A 20094-nucleotide genomic window follows, 5' to 3' on the forward strand; every position below is an offset into this window, starting at 1 on the left:
TCCAATCGGCTGCCTAATTCGAGGCGGATCGACCGCGCCTCCGCCCAATGAAAGACTCGGGACGGGGCGGAGGACGGCAAGGGAGGGGATCCGGGCTGGGCAAAGGAGAAGGCGGTGTTGCTGAGCACAGAGTGATGGCGGCGCCGCCCAATAGACGCGTTGGTGGAGGGGTCTGCGCCCCCTTCCACCGGGGTGCACAGGTAGGCGCTCCAGGCCCCAGAACTCTCCCGGGAGCCGCCTCGCGCCCCCGAGCCCCGCCGTGCTGCTGCGTCTCGTCATCTCCCGGCTTGCGCCCTTCTCCAGCCCAGCGGTGTGCCGCAGGGTCTGGTCGCCAGTCGTTGGCAAACAGAAGGGCTTGAACCGCGGCTGAATTTAGCCTTTGTCCCTCGACCTGATTCCACTAAGGCCGTCAAGGCCACCAGTCCGCGCTCTGTTTGACCGCCACCCCCTTCCCCAGCACTGCCGCTGGCGTGTTTAGGCTAAGCCCCCTTCATTCCTCCTGCGTTAGAGAGAGATGTTCCCAGTACGAGAACTAATGAAAGGACTGGGGTTGGTCTCCATGGCAACTGGAAGAAAGAGGTGGGTTATAAATCCTTTGCCACCCTCCTGTAGTGAAGGAGGGGGGTGTGGGAGCCAGGAAGTAGGGTTGGCTCTTGGAAGGAGAGTCTGGATCCCCTTTCTTTGTGGTGCAGTGGAGGACATAGAAGGATTTGGTGGCCGCCTCAGGGCCTGGGTTGTTGGGGATTTGATCTGATTGGTTTTTTGTTTTTTAAATCATTTTATCACCTTCTTTTTGGGGGTGAGAACATGGTCACCTCCAGCCCTGAGATACTGACCAAAGGTCCATCCAAGCGTCTCTTCTCCCATAGGCTGCCCATGCCTGGAATGACCCATGGCTCTGTACCCGCAAGGCACTCTCTCATTCTATCAAGTTGAACGGGATTGTGGGTTTATCTTGCTAGCAAATTATTTCATAAGTGCCTCCCCTGAGAGACTGTAATGCCCTTTATGTTCTTCATCTTTCCTGTAATGACTGCTAGTAGCAGGCTGAACAAGAAATATAAGCTGCTCTCTTGCTTATTGAATAGAATTGCCATGCTCACTCAAGACTAGCTGCCTGGGACTTCCCTGGTGGCACAGTGGTTAGGAATCCACCTGCCAATGCAGGGCACACAGGTTCGATGCCTGGTCCAGGAAGATGCCACATGTCGTGGAGCAACTCAGCCTGTGCGCCACAACTACTGAGCCTGCGCTCTAGAGCCCGCGAGCCACAACTAGTGAAGCCCACACACCTAGAGCCCATGCTCCACAACAAGAGAAGCCACCGCACTGAGAAGCCTGCACACTGCAACGAAGAGTAGCCCCCTCTCAGCACAACTAGAGAAAGCCCGTGCGCAGGAACTGTAGGATTAACTCTGGAAACCCTATTTCCTAACTCTGGAAATTCCGTCTCCTGCAGGAAGCCACCCCAGAGGGATCCTACAAAAACCAAGAAAACGTATAGCTACTCTTCTAAATCTCAGTGCCCAGCATTGCCTACGTTTCTGCCTCCCCCAGCAACAACAACAAAAAAAAACGGTTCTCCTTGACCTGAGGAAACTTCCATCCAGGTCTGTGAGCTGCAATAGATCATCCTGAAGAATCAAGAATCATCATCACCTGAGACTGCCAAGACGGATCCCAACATCAAGACAACACTTGAGGGCTTCCCTGGTGACGCAGTGGTTGAGAGTCTGCCTGCCTGATGCAGGGGATACAGGTTCGTGCCCCGGTCCGGGAAGACCCCACATGCCGCGGAGCGGCTAGGCCCGTGAGCCATGGCCACTGAGCCTGCGCGTCCGGAGCCTGTGCCCCACAACGGGAGAGGCCACAACAGTGAGAGGCCCGCGTACCGCAAAAAAAAAAACAAAACACTTGAAGTGTGTGTACCTTTTCTTTCTTTACTGTGTATAGTGTCTTTTATCTTTTTTAAATTTATTTATTTATTTTTGACTCCGTTGGGTCTTCGTTGCTGCACGCAGGCTTTCTCTAGTTGTGGCAAGCGGGGTCTACTCTTCGTCACAGTGCACGGGCTTCTCAGTGCGGTGGCTTCTCTTGTTGCAGAGCACAGGCTCTAGGTGCGCGGGCTTCAGGAGTTGTGGCTCGCGGGCTCTAGAGCGCAGGCTCAGTAGTTGTGGCGCACGGGCTTAGTTGCTCCACGGCATATGGGATCTTCCCAGAGCGGGGCTCGAACCCGTGTCCCCTGCATTGGCAGGTGGATTCTTAACAATTGCACCACCAGGGAAGCCCAGAAAATAAAGTTTTTAAGAGAAAAATGTATCATGGATTTACACTAATTTCCATTCATTTTTAAGGTTACAGAGTTTTTACTTAGCTTCTTTTATCTTAACCTGAAAATCTAAGGACTTCACAACATTCACTACTTATTTGCTTTATCGTTAAATATATAGATAATAGTTTCAGAATAAAAATATCAGTATTACCAATGATGTGATTATTAAACACTTTAAAATTTTTCTGTGGTTCTTTTTGTCCTTAGGATACATTGCACTAGGGATGAAAAATCAAATTGTGCTTTAAAGTCATTTGAAATAATTTCTTTCTGTGTAGTTCAGCCAACAACTCAATAGAGAATTGAGTCCATTTTTTTCCATTTTGATTCAATTTTTAGAGATTTAAATTTTTTCTTGCTTTTTCTAATGAAAGAAGCTACCATGTTGTGTGCTGCCCTATGAAGCAACCCATGTGGCAAGGGACTGAAGGCAGCCTCTGGCCAACAGCCAACAAGGAAGTGCAGCCCGCAGAGCAACAATTCAATGAGGAACTGAGACTTCCCTGGTTGTGCAGTGGTTAAGACTCTGCACTCCCAATGCAGGGGGCCCAGGCTCAATCCCTGGTCAGGGAACTAGATCCCACATGCCACAACGAAGAGCCCGCATGCTGCACTAAAGATCCCGCAGGCGGCAATGAAGATCCCACGTGCTGCAACTAAGAACTGGCAAAGCCAAATAAATTAAAAGAAAAAAAAAAGTGAGGAACTAAATCCTGCAAGAACCATGTGAGTGAGCTTGGAAGTGAATCCTCCCCAAACTGCAGCCCTGGCCAACACCTTGATTGCAGCCTTGTGAGAGACCCTGAGCCAGAGGATGCAGCAAACCTGCACCTGAAATCTTAACCCACAGAAACTGAGATAATAAATGTGTTGTTTTGTTTTTTTTTTTCTTTTTGCGGTACGCGGGCCTCTCATTGTTGTGGCCTCTCTCTTTGCGGAGCACAGGCTCCGGACGCGCAGGCTCAGCGGCCATGGCTCACGGGCCTAGCCGCTCCGCGGCATGTGGGATCTTCCCGGACCGGGGCACGAACCTGCGTCCCCTGCATCGACAGGCGGACTCTCAACCACTGCGCCACCAGGGAAGCCCAAAATATGTTGTTTTAAGCTATTAAGTTTTGGAATAATTTCTCATGCAGCATTAGTTAATGGATCACCTCCATAGGGGCTGTGTTATATATACTCTTAACTGTTGGATGACTGCAGGGAAAGTAGAATGCTGATTAATCAGTTAATGATGAGGTCAACTGATGAGATCAGTTGACCGATGGTCTTGAGTAGAATTGTGTGGGGCTCTGGCTTTGCCCTGTTCTCCATTTCATTAGTGATTGGGTGGCTCATCCTGCACATGTTGGGGAAAAATCCAGAGCCAGAGGGTCCTCAACCAACTGAAACAATGACCAAGTTGTTTGGATTGTTGCATGAACTAAATTCAATTCAACAAAGACCCATTAAGCTTGGCAACAATAGTTTGTGGAGCAATACAGGGGGCTGTAGAGAAGGCCCTGCACCCCACTGCTATGAAATGGACCTCAGAGAGCATCCCCAGCCCCAGGCCAAGGATGGGATTAAGTCAGGGCTATCAAATGGCACAAAAGTACATAGAGGCAAGGAATGATGTCTATCAACCCCCCTAAAAAGGAAACAGGATTGCAAGGGATTAAAGGACATTATCAATTGTTGCTCTTTCTCTTTAGTCAAAAAAGTCTCCTTAAAAATGCAGTGACTAGGGCTTCCCTGGTGGCGCAGTGGTTGAGAGTCCGCCTGCCGATGCAGGGGACACGGGTTCATGCCCTGGTCCGGGAAGATCCCACATGCTGCGGAGCGGCTAGGCCCGTGAGCCATGGCCACTGAGCCTGCGCGTCGGGAGCCTGTGCTCCTCAACGGGAGAGGCCACAACAGTGAGAGGCCCGCGTACCGCAAAAAAAAAAAATTTTTAATGCAGTGACTCAATGAGTCAGCACCTGCTTTTAACAAGATCCCCAAGAGGATTTGTATCTCTACTGAAGTTGGAGACACTCTGGACTATATAACTCTGTATAGTTTGAAATTTTTTTTTTAATTTCACTTTTTTATTGAAATATACTTGATTTACAATGTTGTGTTAATTTCTGCTGTACAGCAAAGTGACTCAGTTATACATACATTCTTTTTTATATTCTTTTCCATTATGGTTTATCCCAGGATATTGAATATAGTTCCCTGTGCTATACAGTAGGACGTTGTTGTTTATCCATTCTATATGTAATAGTTTGCATCTACTAACCCCAAACTCGCAGTCCACCCCTCTGCCACCTGCCCTCCCCCGTGGAGGACAAGTCTATTCTCTTGAGTCTGTTTCATATATAGGTTCATTTGTGCCCTATTTTAGATTCAACATATAAGTGATATCATATGGTATTTGTTCTTCTCCTGATTTACTTCACTTAGTATGATAATCTCTAGTTGTGGTATTTTATTTATTCTTTTTTAAAATTTATTTTTTTGGCCTCGCTGTGCAGCTTTTGGGATCTCAGTTCCCTAACCAGGGACTGAATCCAGGCCGTGGCAGTGAAAGCCTGGGATCCTAACCACTTGACCACCAGGGAACTCCTGGTGGAATTTTAACTTTTTACAGCAAGCAGATATTCGTGTATTACCTGTGTAATTAAAAGATGATTTAAAGAGACTAGATTATAAGGAAGGTGAAAATTCTGAAGGGAGACTGACCCCCTGGACTGGGACTCCTGGAAGGAAGGAGTCCACTGAGCCAGGCCAGAAGGTGACAGCCAGCCACATGTGGAGAACTGAGGAGCTTGTCTCTGAGTAGAGACTCCTGAAAGTGAAGGTGGGAGGAAAAGCGGGGAGGGGTCCTGAACTAGCTGCCCAGGATGAAAGTTCTATTTACATTCACTGCAGGAGCCTCACTTCAAGCAGATATCTGGCCAGGGTAGATCCTCAGAACTGTGGGCTGAATAAAAGAAATGTTAAAGGATCTTAAGTTCTAGAAGTAATAATAGCAGAATTACTGGAAACGTGAGTCCATGGGCTCACAATTCTAAGGACATCGTCCTGATAGCAAGTAGTGAAAAAAGCAATTCTTTCAGCAGTTACCACGGTTTCTCTCTTTCCCAATTCCTTTGGACAGACCTCCTGCAAGAAGCTGATTTCCAACTGCATGTGATAATGAAAGGATTTTTCTTTCTTCTTATGTTAAATACAAGCAAACTGATCAAATAGGAGACAGCATCTGACTGCTAGGAAATCAGCGATTCAGACAGTATGGCAGTGGCACTTGGGGATGGGGAAGGACAGAGGAGGGGAGGAAGCTGGTACAGCCAGTCCATGCCAAGAACACTCAAGGGCTGATGGGACTGAGCTCTGGAGGAGGAAGGATTTGACATCACCTGGTCCAGCCTCATGGTTTATGGGTCCAGGAAGGAAAGGGACGCCAGGAGCTGGCTGTGGACCCAGGACTAGAACCCAGGGCTACTTCCCTTCTTCATCTTTCTCACCGTTCCCATTTTTTATCCCCACCTCCACCTTTCTGGCTGCTGCCTACCCCGTCCCCCCAGGTCCCTTCTGTCTTTGAAGTACCCTTTTCAGCATGTATATTTTACTTCAATAAAAAGCGTGGGGTTGAGGGGGTATTTTTCTTTTATTGCTGTTTTTATAGAAACACCATTGAGTAAGTAGAAGGAAGATATTCAGTGTAAGTTGTTTGTGTGGGGTTTTTTTAATTATTTTTGGCTGTGTTGAGTCTTCATTGCTGCACTCAGCCTTTCTCTAGTTGGCGGCGAGTGGGGACTACTCTTTGTTGCAGTGCGTGGGCTTCTCATTGCAGTGGCTTCTCTTATTGCGGAGCACGGGCTCGGCGCACGGGCTTCAGTAGCTGTGGCGTGTGGGCTTCTATAGTTGTGGCTTGTGGGCTCTAGAGCGCAGGCTCAGTAGTTGTGGCACATGGGCTTAGTTGCTCCCCAGCATGTGGGATCTTCCCGGACTAGGGCTCGAACCCATGTCCCCTGCATTGGCAGGTGGATTCTTAACCACTGCGCCACCAGGGAAGCCCCCAGTGTAAGTTTTTTAAATGCAGGCAGGAAGGTGAGAATTTACTCTGAAGAATTTGAGGTAAGCCATGAGAATTTAGGAAGGCTAATAAGTGAGAGGGATCTATTCAAAAAAGCTTCCAAAAGGAGCTGGGCTTTAAGCCAGGCCTTAAAAAAACTTTAGTGGGTGCAGTAGCTAAGCCATGACTTGCAGCAGAGCCCTCTAGCTGTTGGCCTTATCCTTACAGGCAGCACCACTGACCCCAGGGAGGGATAGGGAGCTGGATGAAGCATGTATGTGCCCACTCCCATCCCATTCCGGCAGTGGAGACCCCTCGCAGAGCCCATATCCTTCCCTCTGAGAGACTGAATATACAAAAGGACAGTGGCCAGACCATATATGACAATAGAACTCTCTGCAGTAACCAGCCTGGAAAGCCAAACCACAGCCTCTGCAGCAGTCATCCAGAATGATCAGGTCTTGGTTAATGTGTGCCAGCTTCTTCCCAATCCCCAACCACCTCTTCCCTCTCTTCCATCTCGGGACCAACCAGAGAAAGTCAAATATGTTCCCCAACCAATCACATAAGGTGCCCCTCTTCTAGCTAGCCAGCCTCCAGTGTCCCAGGCAAACAACCTCCAATCACAGCACATGTGAAGCCTTCCCTTTCTTTTATTCACCACAGTGTTTTCCCAGTCCCTGCCTGCCTTTGATATCCTCCTGGCCAAATGCAAGTGACAGTGGCTGCTCTTACAAGCTCAGAATGAACAGCCTATGTTTGTTCTCATTTGGGTGACCTTGGTTTATCTCCATATCTCTAAAGCGATTCTATACACAAACTGAATGTACTCATGAAACCAACACCCAAATCAAAGGTAACCATGCCGACTTTCAATGCCATAGATCAATTTTGCTTATTTCTGTACTTTTTGTATGAATAGAATCACCCAGTCAACACTTTTGTGTATGTACTGACTTTTTTTTTTTTTTTTTTTTTGCCGTACGCGGGCCTCTCACTGTTGTGGCCTCTCCCGTTGCGGAGCACAGGCTCCGGACGTGCAGGCTCAGCGGCCATGGCTCACGGGCCCAGCCGCTCTGCGGCATGTGGGATCTTCCTGGACCGGGGCACGAACCCATGTCCTCTGCATCAGCAGGCGGACTCTAAACCACTGCGCCACCAGTGAGGCCCTGTACTGACTTCTTTTTCTCAACATCATGTCTGTGCAATATATCCACATTGAGTGTAGCAATATTTTCATTCGTATTCATTGTTGTGCACTAGTATTCTATTGTATGACTTTACCCCAACTTATATTTATATATATATATATCTCCATTCTACTGTGGATAGAATGGAGATATATATATCTTTGGGCTGATTCCAGTTTGGGGCTATTTTGAACAGTGCAGTTAGAAATATTCTTGCACATATCTTGGTAGACATGAGCTCCCAGGAGTGGGATTGCTGGGTCATAGGTTATGCATGTGTTCAGCTTTAGTAGATACTGCCTATTTTCCAACAGGGTTTTACTAACTTACATTACCCCTAAAGTTTGAGAGTTTCAGTTGCTCTATATTTCCATCAACATTTAATCTTGTCAGACACTTTCATTTTAGCCGTTCTGATAGGTGTCTTTGTAAATTTATACTTAATATTTTTCTTGTTCCCTAGAGGTTCTCAGTTTTACTGTTTTCCTGGATTTCATTGTTATAATTGTTAATAGTACATGACTGATCAAAACAACACTTTTCTCTCCTCCCCCCCACCCCTGCCCTTGCTTTTAGACACTCCTTTAGACCACTCACAATTATATTGAGACAGTGGGTGATAGAAGGGGGCACTTAAGGTGGGCTTTTTGCATTATTATTGTGTCTCTCCAAGGCCTGTCCCCATACTCTGCACTCAGTAGGAGCAAAATAAATATCTGTTGTATAAATACGTGAAATAAATGACATGAAAGCCTATATGTCTCCACCATACTTTGTGAGTCATTCCCGACCACTGGAGTGTATGCAGGTGTCTTACTCATTTTAGGCCTTAGACCTGGCACAGGGGAATCCTTTAACAAACAATATCTGCTAAACCAAACTGACCTCCAGGTGCCTCACCTCATTCAGCCTCAGGCCACTGAGCCTGGGCACATACAAGATGATTATATTCATATTGTCACAGCATCCCTGAGACTATATTAATTATATATTGCACATCATTACACTATTATAGCAGGTGCCAGATCTTGGCACACCGGGCAGAGATGTGATGGTGTGAAATCTCACTTTAAATGGGGTCCCAGGCTCCAGACACCTGATCAGCTGTGGGTCATGGGCATGGAGAACATCCAACTCTGGGGACCACAGGCCAGAGTCTTCCCTTGCATTGTCCCCTCTGGTCCTTCGTCCCTCCCAGTCTTGCAGATCAGCTGTAAATTGGGTCATACTTGTATCCATTTCATAGGGTCATTGTGAGGATTAAACAAGTTAATACATGTAAGGCACCTAGCCTAGCACCTGGTATGCAAAAAAGGTATGGGGTAAGTGGTAGCACTTTTTATTATTGCTGTTATTAACAGCAGCAGCAGCAGGGATGAGGAGTGCTGAGTGACCATGCCCTGCACCAAGTGTGAACTTCATGGCCCTGGGCTACATGGAAAAGAGCAGAAAGGGGAACATGTGATTTTTATCCATAAAGAGTTATCACTTGCAGCACACACTAGCCCAGGGACCCTGAGCACTACTCTCCCTGAAGGTGGGGGTGGAGGTGTTCCTTGGCCATCAGCTTCATGATAGTGCATTGGTAGAAAGCAAGGGACCTCAAGGCTTGAATGACTCCATTTCTAGGAGACTCCTATAAGAGCAGGACACATGCTGTGAAGTTTGAATCTGGCCAAGAATGGGAATTTCTGCCTGCTGGAAGGGCTTTGTCAGAGCCTAAAGGAGACCCCTCGTGCAATGGGGCAAACTGCCACTGGACACACCCGTCAATCATCACCTCTCTGGGACAGAAGCAGTAGCCAGATACTTCCAAGGAGCTTGTCAGTGAAGGAACCTCCTCTGGTTCTCTCCTCCTAAGACAGGGAACCAGTGCTACTCACGCTTTGAACTGGTTCAAGAGGGATGTCACCCACTGAGGCCAAGAAACCAAGAGGGGAATGCCTTGGAAGAAAAAAGAGGTCCTTTGCCACAGAATCCTCCTGTCCCAAGTCTTTCCCTTGACTTTCTGAACTCTTCACTTTCTGACTTACAAAAAGAACCTGTACAGAAAAGGGGGAATCAGGCAGGGATGAACAAGACTATCCATGAGTCCATAATTATTGAAGGTGTGTAATGGGCACGTGGAGGGGAGAGGTAATTATTCTAGTTTCTGTACTTCTGTGTGTGCTTAAAAGCTTTCCATAAAAAAGAAGCTATGAATAATCCATGGCCTGAAAGAGTAAAGGGCATCTTGCTGATCTTTTTTTTTTTTTTGCTGTACGCGGGCCTCTCACTGTTGTGGCCTCTCCTGTTGCGGAGCACAGGCTCCAGACGCGCAGGCCCAGTGGCCATGGCTCACGGGCCCAGCCGCTCCACGGCATGTGGGATCTTCCCGGTTCGGGGCACGAACCCGTGTCCCCTGCATCGGCAGGTGGACTCCCAACCACTGCACCACCAGGGAAGCCCTCTGGCTGATCTTTGACTAGAAATTCTCCCAAATCAATTAAATCTGAGCACATCCAACCAGGGAAACAAGGAGAGAGTGTGGTATTAGTCTGGCTTCGGTGGGTCATCAGGCAGAATCGGCAGGTGTTTACCAGGGAAAGAGAAGCAGTGGTAGCTCTTGGGCTTTGAAGGAAATGTTTCAACAGGAGAGAGAGAAAAGATGGAGAGGGATTTATATGTAGGTACCTTGGCTACTGCTGAGTCTGCCCTTAAGCACTTAGGATGGCACTGGGCCCTCTGGCCCCACCCCGGCCTTTACAGCGAGGTGAAGGGTGCTTCCCCATCTCTCTTATCAACTACCCCAAGCCCTCTCCTGGCCACAGGCCAATTCCCAATCCTCCTTGAAGTTGACATTTTATTGACAACAGCCAAAATAGGAATGTGTTCAATGCAGGCCAAGTCAGGGCTTCTGAGCAGCATAATTTGAAAAGTGCCAGGATGGTCCCTAAATGTTTCCTACACACCTTACCCAAAGGTATCTCCCACATGGCTGGTCACTGTGCTTGAAATTCTACCATTTAAGTAGCATATTTTGGGTCTACAAGCTGCTTTCTTGAGATACTTTTTTCCAAAGCTACTTTGGGAGGGTAACACATTAAAACCAGTACCTATTCATGAACTGTTCACTGACCTGGGTACCTGGGAGGGAGGAAGCAGCAGAGGGTTAAGAGCAAGAGTGATGGGGCGTGGTTGCAGACAGCTTGGGTAGGGACCACTCCTGGCTTCAGGGTACAGGTGGTTGCATTTGGAGAGAGGGTTGAAGAGAAGCTCAGAGGTAGAAGTAGAGGTCATTAGGTTGCTGAAGTCCCTGAGGGCAGCGTAAAGAAAGGCTGTAGCAGCCAGAGCAGGGTGCAGTACCCTGCAGACTGACAGTTTGGGGGTGGGCCACAGTGAGCCCTACCCCTTATGTCTCCACAGGGTTCTAGTTCCTATCCCTTGCAGAGCTCAGAAATGAAGGTAGCTCCCGAGGCTCCTGTGCCTGGCCCTTGTCCAGCAATGGCTGCTGGGAAAGAACCCACAAGGATATCCCTCAATCCGTCTGTCTGCTGGGCGGCACCCTAGCCCCCACCCTGCACAGTTGCCCCAGTGGACATGCCTCCCTCCTCACTCCCCAACAATTCCCCAGTGCATGGAATAAAGTAAGGGACAAATATAAAAGGGGCATAGGCAGTAGGGTTTGGGTCTGCTTCTAAAGGCACGGCCAAGTGCTCCAGTCCCTCCACATTTGAATAGAGATAATGTATCCACCCCTAGTAAATGAAATGTCAGGAACCATTCTAAGATTTATATAGATAAACTCATTTAATCCTCACAACACTAGGACATGTATATCTATACATAAAATTTTACTATTCATCCCCATTTTATAGATGAGAAAACAGGCACAGAGAGGTTAACAGCTTGCCCAAGAGCAGAGTTAGTAAGATGGGATGCAGGCTTCAGCCATCCTACACTGCAGCAGTGCACGCTTACCCACTGGGCACTCTGCCTCTCATGCCCTCATCTCTACCAGGCTGGGCAGGGAGAGGTGAGAAAAGCATTTAGTGGCCACCTGCTCTGGACCAGGCACTTGACAAAGACGTGTATGCTTCAGTCTCAGGAGAACCCAGTGAAGGATGAGCCATGATCCTCAGGGTCCACATGAGTAAGCAAGACCAGAGAAGGCTGATTATTTGCCAAGGCCACACAGCCCAAGAAGAGGTGGAGCTGAAATCCAAACCTTGGCCTGAGCTCTGCCCTGCATGTGCTCCCTCTCCAACCCCCATATGGAGCTGAAGAGAACAGAGACAAGGAGGAGAAGGCTGGAGAGGGGCACTTAGGTGGTCCTCAGGCCTAGCACCTGATCAGGCTTCCCAGGGGTCCATGGGAATCTCCAGACCTCCTCCCCAACCTTGTGTGGCAGGGGAGGGGAACTAGAGAGGCAGGGGACTAAGTCCTTGAAGATGGGCCACTCCGCTGCTCCTGGGGCAATAGCCTGAGGCTGGGCCACTGGGGGCTGGAGTGATGTTCTGTGGGGTCTCCTACCCCCCCCATTGGCTGCCAGGGACCAGGGCAGGATGGGGGATGTTTCCGACCCCCTGCGGTCTCCAGTAGCACCTCCTGATCCTTGCACTTGGGTAAAGAGGGATAAGGCCTAGACGGGGGCACCTCCTCCAGAGGATAAGGGCAACAACCAGATGGCCAGGTGGGCGAGGTCTGGAGCACTCAGGGCAGCCCAGGGCCCAGAAAGCCAAGGATGGTGGGGGAGCTGCCAAGGGCAGGAGCTGGGATGGAAATGCTGCCTCGCCTCTGACCCAGCCTCTGCCAGCCCAGAGATAGCGTCAAGGATGGTGGGACAGCTCAACTCAGTGGCTCAGGCAGATGTACCATGGGAAAGGGAGCAGATGCGTGATAGGGAGGGCCCAGGAGTTTCACTGTAGTGGGCGCCGCCGGTACAGTGTGGCCAGGAGCGCAGCTAGGAGCACCCCAGCCACGGCCACCCCAAGCCACGGAGCCCAGGGCAAGTTCCTGACCACCAGCAACTCCTCCAACTCTTCCTCCTCCCAGAATTCTGGGGCGGTGTGTGTCCCAGGGCTGTCCCCCAGGACGGGGGTACTGGGGCCCCCGTGGATCCTAATGGTGTCCTCCGACTCGTACTCATTTTCCTCCGGAGCGTTGTCAGGCCCCACGCCCAGGGAGTTACTGTGGCTGATGGCGAGGTCTGCGGAGCAGCCCGAGAACGGTTGGCTGTCCATTCTGGACACCAGCCTGCCAGGCTTGCTCAGCTCCAGCTCTGAGCCCCAGCAGTCAGAGCTGCTATCTGGCCATGGCGAGGTGCCTCCAGTGGCAGTACCTGTGGGTGCTGGAGATGCTGGAGTCTCCTGAGAAAGAAAGGAGGGACTGGAGGGACTGACGGTGGGGGGCAAGCCAGGTTAGGTGGCCCCATTCCCAAAACAGGCCAACCCCTCAGTTCCCAGCCCATAGTGCTGTGAGGCAACCCTCTCTTGGGGACTCAACCCACTGATGGTGCAGGAGGACAGTGGGGGAGGAGGGGACTAAGGCCCTGCAGGAGCATCAGTGGTGAACTCCTCCAGGGCTGAAAGCTCTACTCACTGGCCTGCCTGTGAGCTCACTCCCACCCCAGGGAGCACTTGGTCATGTGTGGCCCCATCTACTTTGACATTATGCCTGGGCTTGATGGCCATGAAGCAGCCACAGGGTCATAGGCTGGGCCATGCACCCAAGGGGCCCCATGGACTTGGTTCTTCCAGACAGACAGCAGTAGTAGGGTTAGACGTGCAGGCTCCGAGCAGGCAACTGTGGAGGCTGCTAGGGTCAGAGATGGATGGGCTGGGACTGCAGTTTGTAAAACCCTGGTCATGGTGGGGCAGGCCATATATCCCAGTGGTGAAGAGCAAGGCATCGAGGCAAACAGGCTACCCTGCTCTACCCCTCAATGTTTCCTCACCTGCAAAATAGTATTGATGAGCTTAAAAGGAAGCTGTGAGCTCTAAATGGGTTAATGCATGTGACCAGTGGAGGTGGCCCAGCAAGCCTGACCCTCCTGAAGCATTCACACTTAAGAGTTCTAATGATTATTATTACTCTAAAGGACATGGTGTTAGGTCTGGATGAGGCTAGGTCTCAGCTGTCCCTATGCCTTCAGAAGAAGCCCTGGACCAGCCTAGGCTGGAGACAGAATGGAGACTGGAAAGGGTACAAGGAAGAGGCCTGGATCACTGCTAGGAGGGGCGAGGACTCACCTCCACAAGTCTGTTGCTGTTCCTGATGGTGGGCCCTGTGTTGGCAGGCAGCTTTCTGGGCACCGTGCACATATGTTTCCTGTGGCCAGGCACCAAGCCAGTAGGCACTTCGGGTGGCACCACACCAGAATGCACTGAGTTGATGGGCAATTTGGATGGTGCTAGACTGGTGAGCACATTAGTGGGCATTGCACCAGGGGGCTTCAAGCTGGTGGACAACTTGGAAGGCACTGTGCTGCCAAATGCTGAGCTGGTGGGCACCCCTGCCCCGCTGGAGCAGATGGTACCTTCAGCCTGGTCACCAGCACCTCCTGCAGAGGCCAAGCCAGTGGAGGAGGAGGAGGTGCCAATAGATGGAGCTGACACTGGGGGTCCAGGCAAGCGGCTTGCCCTGGTGGTAGAACGGACCAAGGGCTGGAAGGAGACAGTCGGAGACACAGGCCCATAGGATGATGTGAAACTGGAGACCACGCCTGTAGGTGGCAAAACAAAATGAGAAACACAAACCCACAGGAGTGTTATCCTAAAATCACAGTGGCCTTGGGATCAGAGGGCTGGAAAAGGGTCTCTCTGCCCCAGCTCACACCATCCCTATTGCATCCAAGCCTCCCAACCTCCTACCCATGGAGGACTCTCCACAGTCTCTTTGGTTCCCAGGGCTGAAGGCCCAATGGTTGCAGATAAATTCTTGGTCCTGTCCCTCCTCAGTCCTTGATGTGTTCTCTCACAAGAGCAAAATGATCCCTCCCTTTAACAGGGTCTAGGAGCTTGAAAATCATTATTAATTTTCCTCTCTGCTTTTTCTTCTCCTGCCTAGGACACCCCCCTTTCCTCTTGTGTCTGCCTCTTCCATCCTCTCCTTAGACAAGTGGAATCCTGGATGTTTCTCCCACTGCCATCTTTCCTCTCAGCAGGAACAATCCTAGGCCAGGGCAAGAGGAGCAGGATGGCTCTTCTTAGAAGAGCCCACACCAGTCATGTGGCACCAGAGGCCCAGTCAGCCCCCAGTGTGTGCAAATCTTCTAGGAGGCCCAAGGGCTTGGGGGTACAGGGACAAAGCCACCCCTGGGAGGAGAGTCTGAACTGGGGGAATCAGGAGGGAGCAGGTGGTGATGGTCCATAAAGACAGCTACATAAGGATTCACCATGGAACTCTTGAGAACACACATGCCTGGCCCTACAGCTGACAAAGGTCGGGAGTGATTCTGATGTCCACCACCCCCCATCTCAAAGCTAACACCACAGAATCTCATGGGACCTGTGTCCATACTCATACTGAAATCAAAGTGCCCTCTGCCTCCCTGGTCCACAGCAGCATTTCTTGAAAAGATGTTCCACAGCAAGCTGACAATGCAAAGTGCAAAAGGATACTTGGGTTAGAGTTTGGTGTGACAGGAGCATGGGACACTAAGGTGGCTTCTCTGAGCTCCTGTGTCTTGTGGCTGTTCCGGGGGCACTGTGGGCTGGCTGGGCATCACTGTCATGTGGAACACAGTTTGGGAAATAGTGGTGCAGAGATGCCAGCCTGAGACATCAGAGTAGATAGCACTATATTCCTGAGATGTCTGATATGAGGGTCCAGACCCTTGGCTGATGAAGAACATACTTCTCCTGGGGGCTGAAAAGTTTTAGTGATTCACTGGGAGCTAGAGACCCCTTTAGGGTAGGGCAGTGCTCCCTGACAACAGCTGGCCCAGCCCTGTACTCTTCTTGCACTGTCCTCCAGATCCTGGCGGATCCCTACATAGTCCCTTTGGTATAGTGCAGGCATGGCCCTAATTCACTTCTACCTGCATCCACGCGCTCTGCAATGTGACCTTGTCAGTCCTCTCATGTAGGGATGGAGTCTATCTTTCTACTCCTTGATGCTGCGCTGGCCTTGTAACTTGCTTTGTCCCACAGAAAGAGGCAGGAGGAAAACTGTGCCAGTTTTGAGTCTATGCCCCAGAAGCCCACTCTCCCTCTCTCAGAACTCTGCTCAGGTATATGAAATGGGCTTGACTGCTGGAAGGTAAGAGACTCATAGAAGAGAACTGAGGTGTCCCAGCCAACAGCCGTAAACAGCTTATATGTACCCTGATGCGTATATAAGAGGGAATTCAGCCCATCTGAGGCAGCCCAAATTGCTGACCCACACAATCATGAGCTAAGTAAATAGTCGTATTTTAAGCTACTAAATTTTGGGGTTGTATGTTACAAAGCAAATACTAACCAATAAGCCCTCTGAGGAACTGGGTTGTTCCCTGGGGTGAACTCATTTCCCTGGGGAATACCACCTTTGCCTCCTGTCCAAGAAAACAAGAGGGGCAACTCTAACCCTTACCCTCACTGGGAGGTCAGAAAGGCCCTATAACTCCAGGGTCCATGCATACCTGCTGTGTGGGTGGTGCCCAGTTCTGTGTCTTGCTCCTGATGTCCACTGCAGGTCAGAGGGCTGAGGGCCACCATGTCAGATGAGGGCTGCAGGGGGCCACCAAGCCTCTTGAGGACAGCCCCAGAGCTGGGTGGCTGTGGGGCTTTCTTTGAACTCTGCACGAAGGAATATACGAATAAGGCAGTTGCTTCTCCCAGGAGCTGGCAAAGGGCAGCTTATGCTTGGGACGGCTCCTACAGGCCACAGCCCATGCCATGAAGCACAGGACCAAGGAAGCCCTTGCCTCGGCTTTGGTCATTGCCAGGACTTCTATCTGCAGGTGACTTTGAAGCCACCTCATAGAAAATCATCCTATGGGGGGCCCCTATTCATCTGTCTGGCCCTAAAGAAAGGTCCCCATCTTTGGGGCCACTGCACAAACCCCTTTCTTATGCTTCAAGTCCAAGTGGTGTCTCCTGGACACCTCACTGCCCACTCATCCTATCCCAATAGAATCAGTCATCTTAACCCCCAAACTTTACTGGCAATGATTACAGCTCCAAACATCCCCCGCTTCCCCCATCACCTCCTGCTCCCTCACTCTCCCTCATCTGGTCATCCCCTGATCCCTTGACCCAGCTCAACATCTCACATGGACCACTGCAAAGACCTCAGAATTGTGACCTCACTGCTGGCTGATGACAGAGGGGTGGGGGCTGCCACATAGTGAAGACCTGGTTGGCAGTCCGGGAGCTGGGGCAGATCCATATTGGGGGAGCCCTGGGGTTCTGAGCAGAGATTAGGCATGATTTGTGGGGGACTTCCGGAAGGCTGGGTGAGCAGAAGTGGGCAGACGGGAACACAAAAGCAGGAGGTTCAAGGTAGATCGTGAGGACACACCTCTCCCAGGGACTCTGGTGACTGGGTGTCCTGGACAGGCATAGGGTAACTTGGCTCGTCCTCTCTGTAGCCATTGCAGGGGATGCTGGGGGCCACAGCAGGTGTGGATGGCCCTGGAACCCCAGCAGGAACTGATGGCCGCTCCAGTGGGGATGGGGTGTTGTTCGGATTCCCTGAAGGACAAAGATATTGTGATGCCAAGGAGGAATTGGGGTGCTCTCAGTGACAAGAGAGGCCTGGGTGCTCCTAGAACTCCAGGTCCATGGCTATCAGTCCCCCACAGCATCAAACTCTATCCTGACGTGGGCAGTACTCCTCAGAGGAGACCAGCTTCACGAAGCAGGAGGCAGGTATCGGAGGGAGTGGAGGTGGAGAGGACAAGGAGAGGTAGGAGGAGTAGTGGGGGAAGTGAGAGTGTTGGGGGCACCTCGCAGGCCTTTCACCACCCAGACTGTGTCAGCAGTCACCACTTCTCTTTCCCCAGGCATTCTGGGACACAGCGGCTTTCTTCTCCTCCTCGTGGGTAGCTTTCACCACTAACTGACCCCTGACCTAAAGCTTCCTCCTCAGCCCCTCCCCTTTGCCCCCACCACGCCTGGCCCTACCACAGCTGTTTTTATCTGGGGGAATCACTGGTAATCTCCACAAATGAAGAGATGAGTTAGAAAGGAAGGAGGGGAGGGAGGAAGGGAGGGGGAGGAAAAAAAAGAAAGGCAAACATGGGGATATTTTAAGCCTGTAAATCTGAGCAGTGTCTCAGGAATTGTCTCTAGTCTGAAATATATATAGGGCTGGTGTGAATTTTCTTCCTGCCTCAGCCCCTGAGACCCTGGCCTCAGCAGACCCCCTCTGAGTACTTGGCCTGGCAGGGAGCATTGAGAGGGCTTTGAGGGATAACTGGGCAGCTGCGGGGGTGGGAGGCAGCTAAGGAGGCTCTAGGGGAAACCAGTGGGAGGGGAAGAGATGAGGGGAAAGGAAGTAAGGAGCCCATGAGGAAGAAAGAAGAGACAGTGAAGGGAGGGGTAGAGAAGAGATGAGCAGAGAGAGGGAAGGCAAACTGAGGGAGAGTAGACGGGAGGAAATGAGAAAAGCGTGGGAGGCAAACGTCACAGCCACAAAAATTAGAGGAGGCTCCATTTGCTGAGCACATGGAAGGTACCCAGCCCCAGCTAAGCACTCAACATGCCATCATCCCATGGTATCCACTGCAGCCCTACAAGGTAAATGTTGCCATTAGCCCCATTTTACAGAGAAGAAGACTGAGACTTAGGGAATAAAGGGGCTTGGCCAAAGGGTTAATAAAGATTAATAAGTGGCAAAGCATGGATCTACACTCAGGTTTGTCCACTGCCCAGGAGTGATGGGAGGGAGGGTGAGAGATGAAGACAGCAGGTATGGGGTGAGAGGAGAGGGAGAGTGGAGGCCAGGGAATCAGACAGGAGTTCCAGAAGAAGGGCCAAGGTGGGAGGCTCACGTAACAGGTTGCTCTGGTAGACTCGGTCCACTTCATCAGCGAGACTGGACAGTTCACAGGCCCTCAGTGCCCCAATGAAGGAAGGCACCCAGCCGTTCCTCCGCCGAAGGCTGTTGAAGAGGTCCCAGAGAGTGCCCTGGTTCCCCCAGCGCTCATAGGAGGCCCGCAGTCGGTCCTGAAAGACATAGCCCTGCCACCAAGCTCAAGCCTGGTAGCCCTAACCCCCTCCCCACTCTGGAGGGGACAGCTGCAGATGGAGGTGCCTAGAAAGCTACAAGATGGAAGCAACCATCTAAAACTGAGTCAGAGCCCAGGACAAGGCCAGAGTTTCAGCCCAAGTTTAAAGGCCCAGGAAATAGGCCTTACTGTGTCCCAGGCTCTCTGCTCAGGGCTTTGCATGAATTATCTTATTTAATGCTATTATTACCCCTACTCTACTGATGAGGAAACTGAGGCTTAGCACATACAAACAAGCAACCAGATAGCAGAAACAAAAACCCACAGGAAAAAAAAAACTCACAGAAAACATTTACTGCAGAACTAAATGGCAAGGTATTCCCACAAACACCAAAATACAAGAGGGAGGAGCCAAACCCTACCAGCCACAAACTCACATACCACCGGTATCTGCATGGAGGAAGCAGAGGGAGGCCTCAGGGTTCAATGTGGGGACAGCTAAAACTGGGAGGGGCCAGGCTCACTTCACTAGGGGGCCACAGCAAGTGCTGAGGGAGCTAGCACAGTCTGGCTCCCAAAGACTCTCAAAGTTGAGCCCCAGGCTCCCTGCCAGGATGGGTCCCATGACTAGGAGAATGCAATTGAAACTAAACAGGAACAAGGACAAAAGAGATAAAGAAAAAGAAGGTTCCGATGAAGGTGGGTGAGTGGTCCCAAGCCCAGAAATCTCAGTGCCATATTTTGGAGCACTATACCAAAATGACACAAGAGGGAGCTCAGTGAGGTTGGAAAGGACACCCTGAGCCACACTTCATTCTGAAAGTTAGAAAACTGTCAAGGATGGGAAGCAAGATACAACAGAGAAGGAAGGAGTTGGTCCTGGCTTGGGAGAAGCTCTGAATTCCACAGCCCTGCCCCCAGTCCACGCCTGGTTGTCACGCCCCGGCTCACCTGGTCACTTATTGTGAGGCAGGATAGGTAAGGCAGAATCTCCAGAACATGAATATTGCAAAAATTGCCATGATGGTTGCGGATATACTGGTAAGTCTTGTCCTCAGCAAACGTCATCGCTGTCTGGGTTCTGAAGTGGCAGAGGGCTCTGGCCCATGAAGGGTGGATGGACTGAGAGAGAGGAAAAAAGACTGGAAGAAAACAGACTACACATGGCAACAGAGTTGGGAGTGGAGTTGGACAAAAGGCAATTCTCTCTTTCTTTTTCAACTCTTTGGAATTTTTTGCTCTTTTCTTTAATCATCCTATTTTACTGCCTAAGTCTCAGAGGCCCTCGATGAATTTGCCTAAAAACAAATTGGTGAAAAAAAAAAAAAATCAGATCTAGAAGACCTAAGGGCCCATTTCTGCCCTGCAGGTTGGTCATTGTTGGGGAGAGCTCTGG

At 50.6% G+C, this 20094-nt stretch overlaps 1 protein-coding gene across 3 annotated transcripts; it reads right to left on the reverse strand.

The window, feature by feature from the left end:
- Positions 1 to 12462: 12462 nt before the first annotated feature.
- On the reverse strand, positions 12463 to 19766 carry MAVS (mitochondrial antiviral signaling protein). Of its 3 annotated transcripts, none has more exons than XM_065892630.1 (6): positions 19650 to 19766; positions 18522 to 18696; positions 17048 to 17220; positions 16167 to 16323; positions 13795 to 14267; positions 12463 to 12909 (listed from the first exon to the last, which is right to left on the reverse strand). In XM_065892630.1, exons 1-6 carry the CDS (start codon positions 19764 to 19766, stop codon positions 12463 to 12465), a joined length of 1542 nt encoding a protein of 513 aa, XP_065748702.1. The 3 variants fall into 3 exon arrangements, with proteins under 3 accessions (XP_065748702.1, XP_065748701.1, XP_065748700.1); XM_065892629.1 differs by having other exon boundaries at positions 12463 to 12912; XM_065892628.1 differs by having other exon boundaries at positions 12463 to 12912; positions 18522 to 18711.
- Positions 19767 to 20094: the final 328 nt, after the last annotated feature.

Source organism: Phocoena phocoena, chromosome 15 (assembly GCF_963924675.1).
Source record: "Phocoena phocoena chromosome 15, mPhoPho1.1, whole genome shotgun sequence".
In the NCBI taxonomy this organism is placed as follows: Eukaryota; Metazoa; Chordata; class Mammalia; order Artiodactyla; family Phocoenidae; genus Phocoena; species Phocoena phocoena.

Bases quoted from the DNA above. Each gene is read 5' to 3' on its own strand.
- MAVS (XM_065892628.1), bottom strand. From the start codon at position 19,766: ATGACGTTTGCTGAGGACAAGACTTACCAGTATATCCGCAACCATCAT. The intron at 14,268-16,166 runs GTATGCATGGAC...TGCCACCTACAG, and splicing joins GGGCACCACCCACACAGCAG to GCGTGGTCTCCAGTTTCACA. The intron at 12,913-13,794 runs GTGAGTCCTCGC...TTTCTTTCTCAG, and splicing joins ACAGCAACAGACTTGTGGAG to GAGACTCCAGCATCTCCAGC.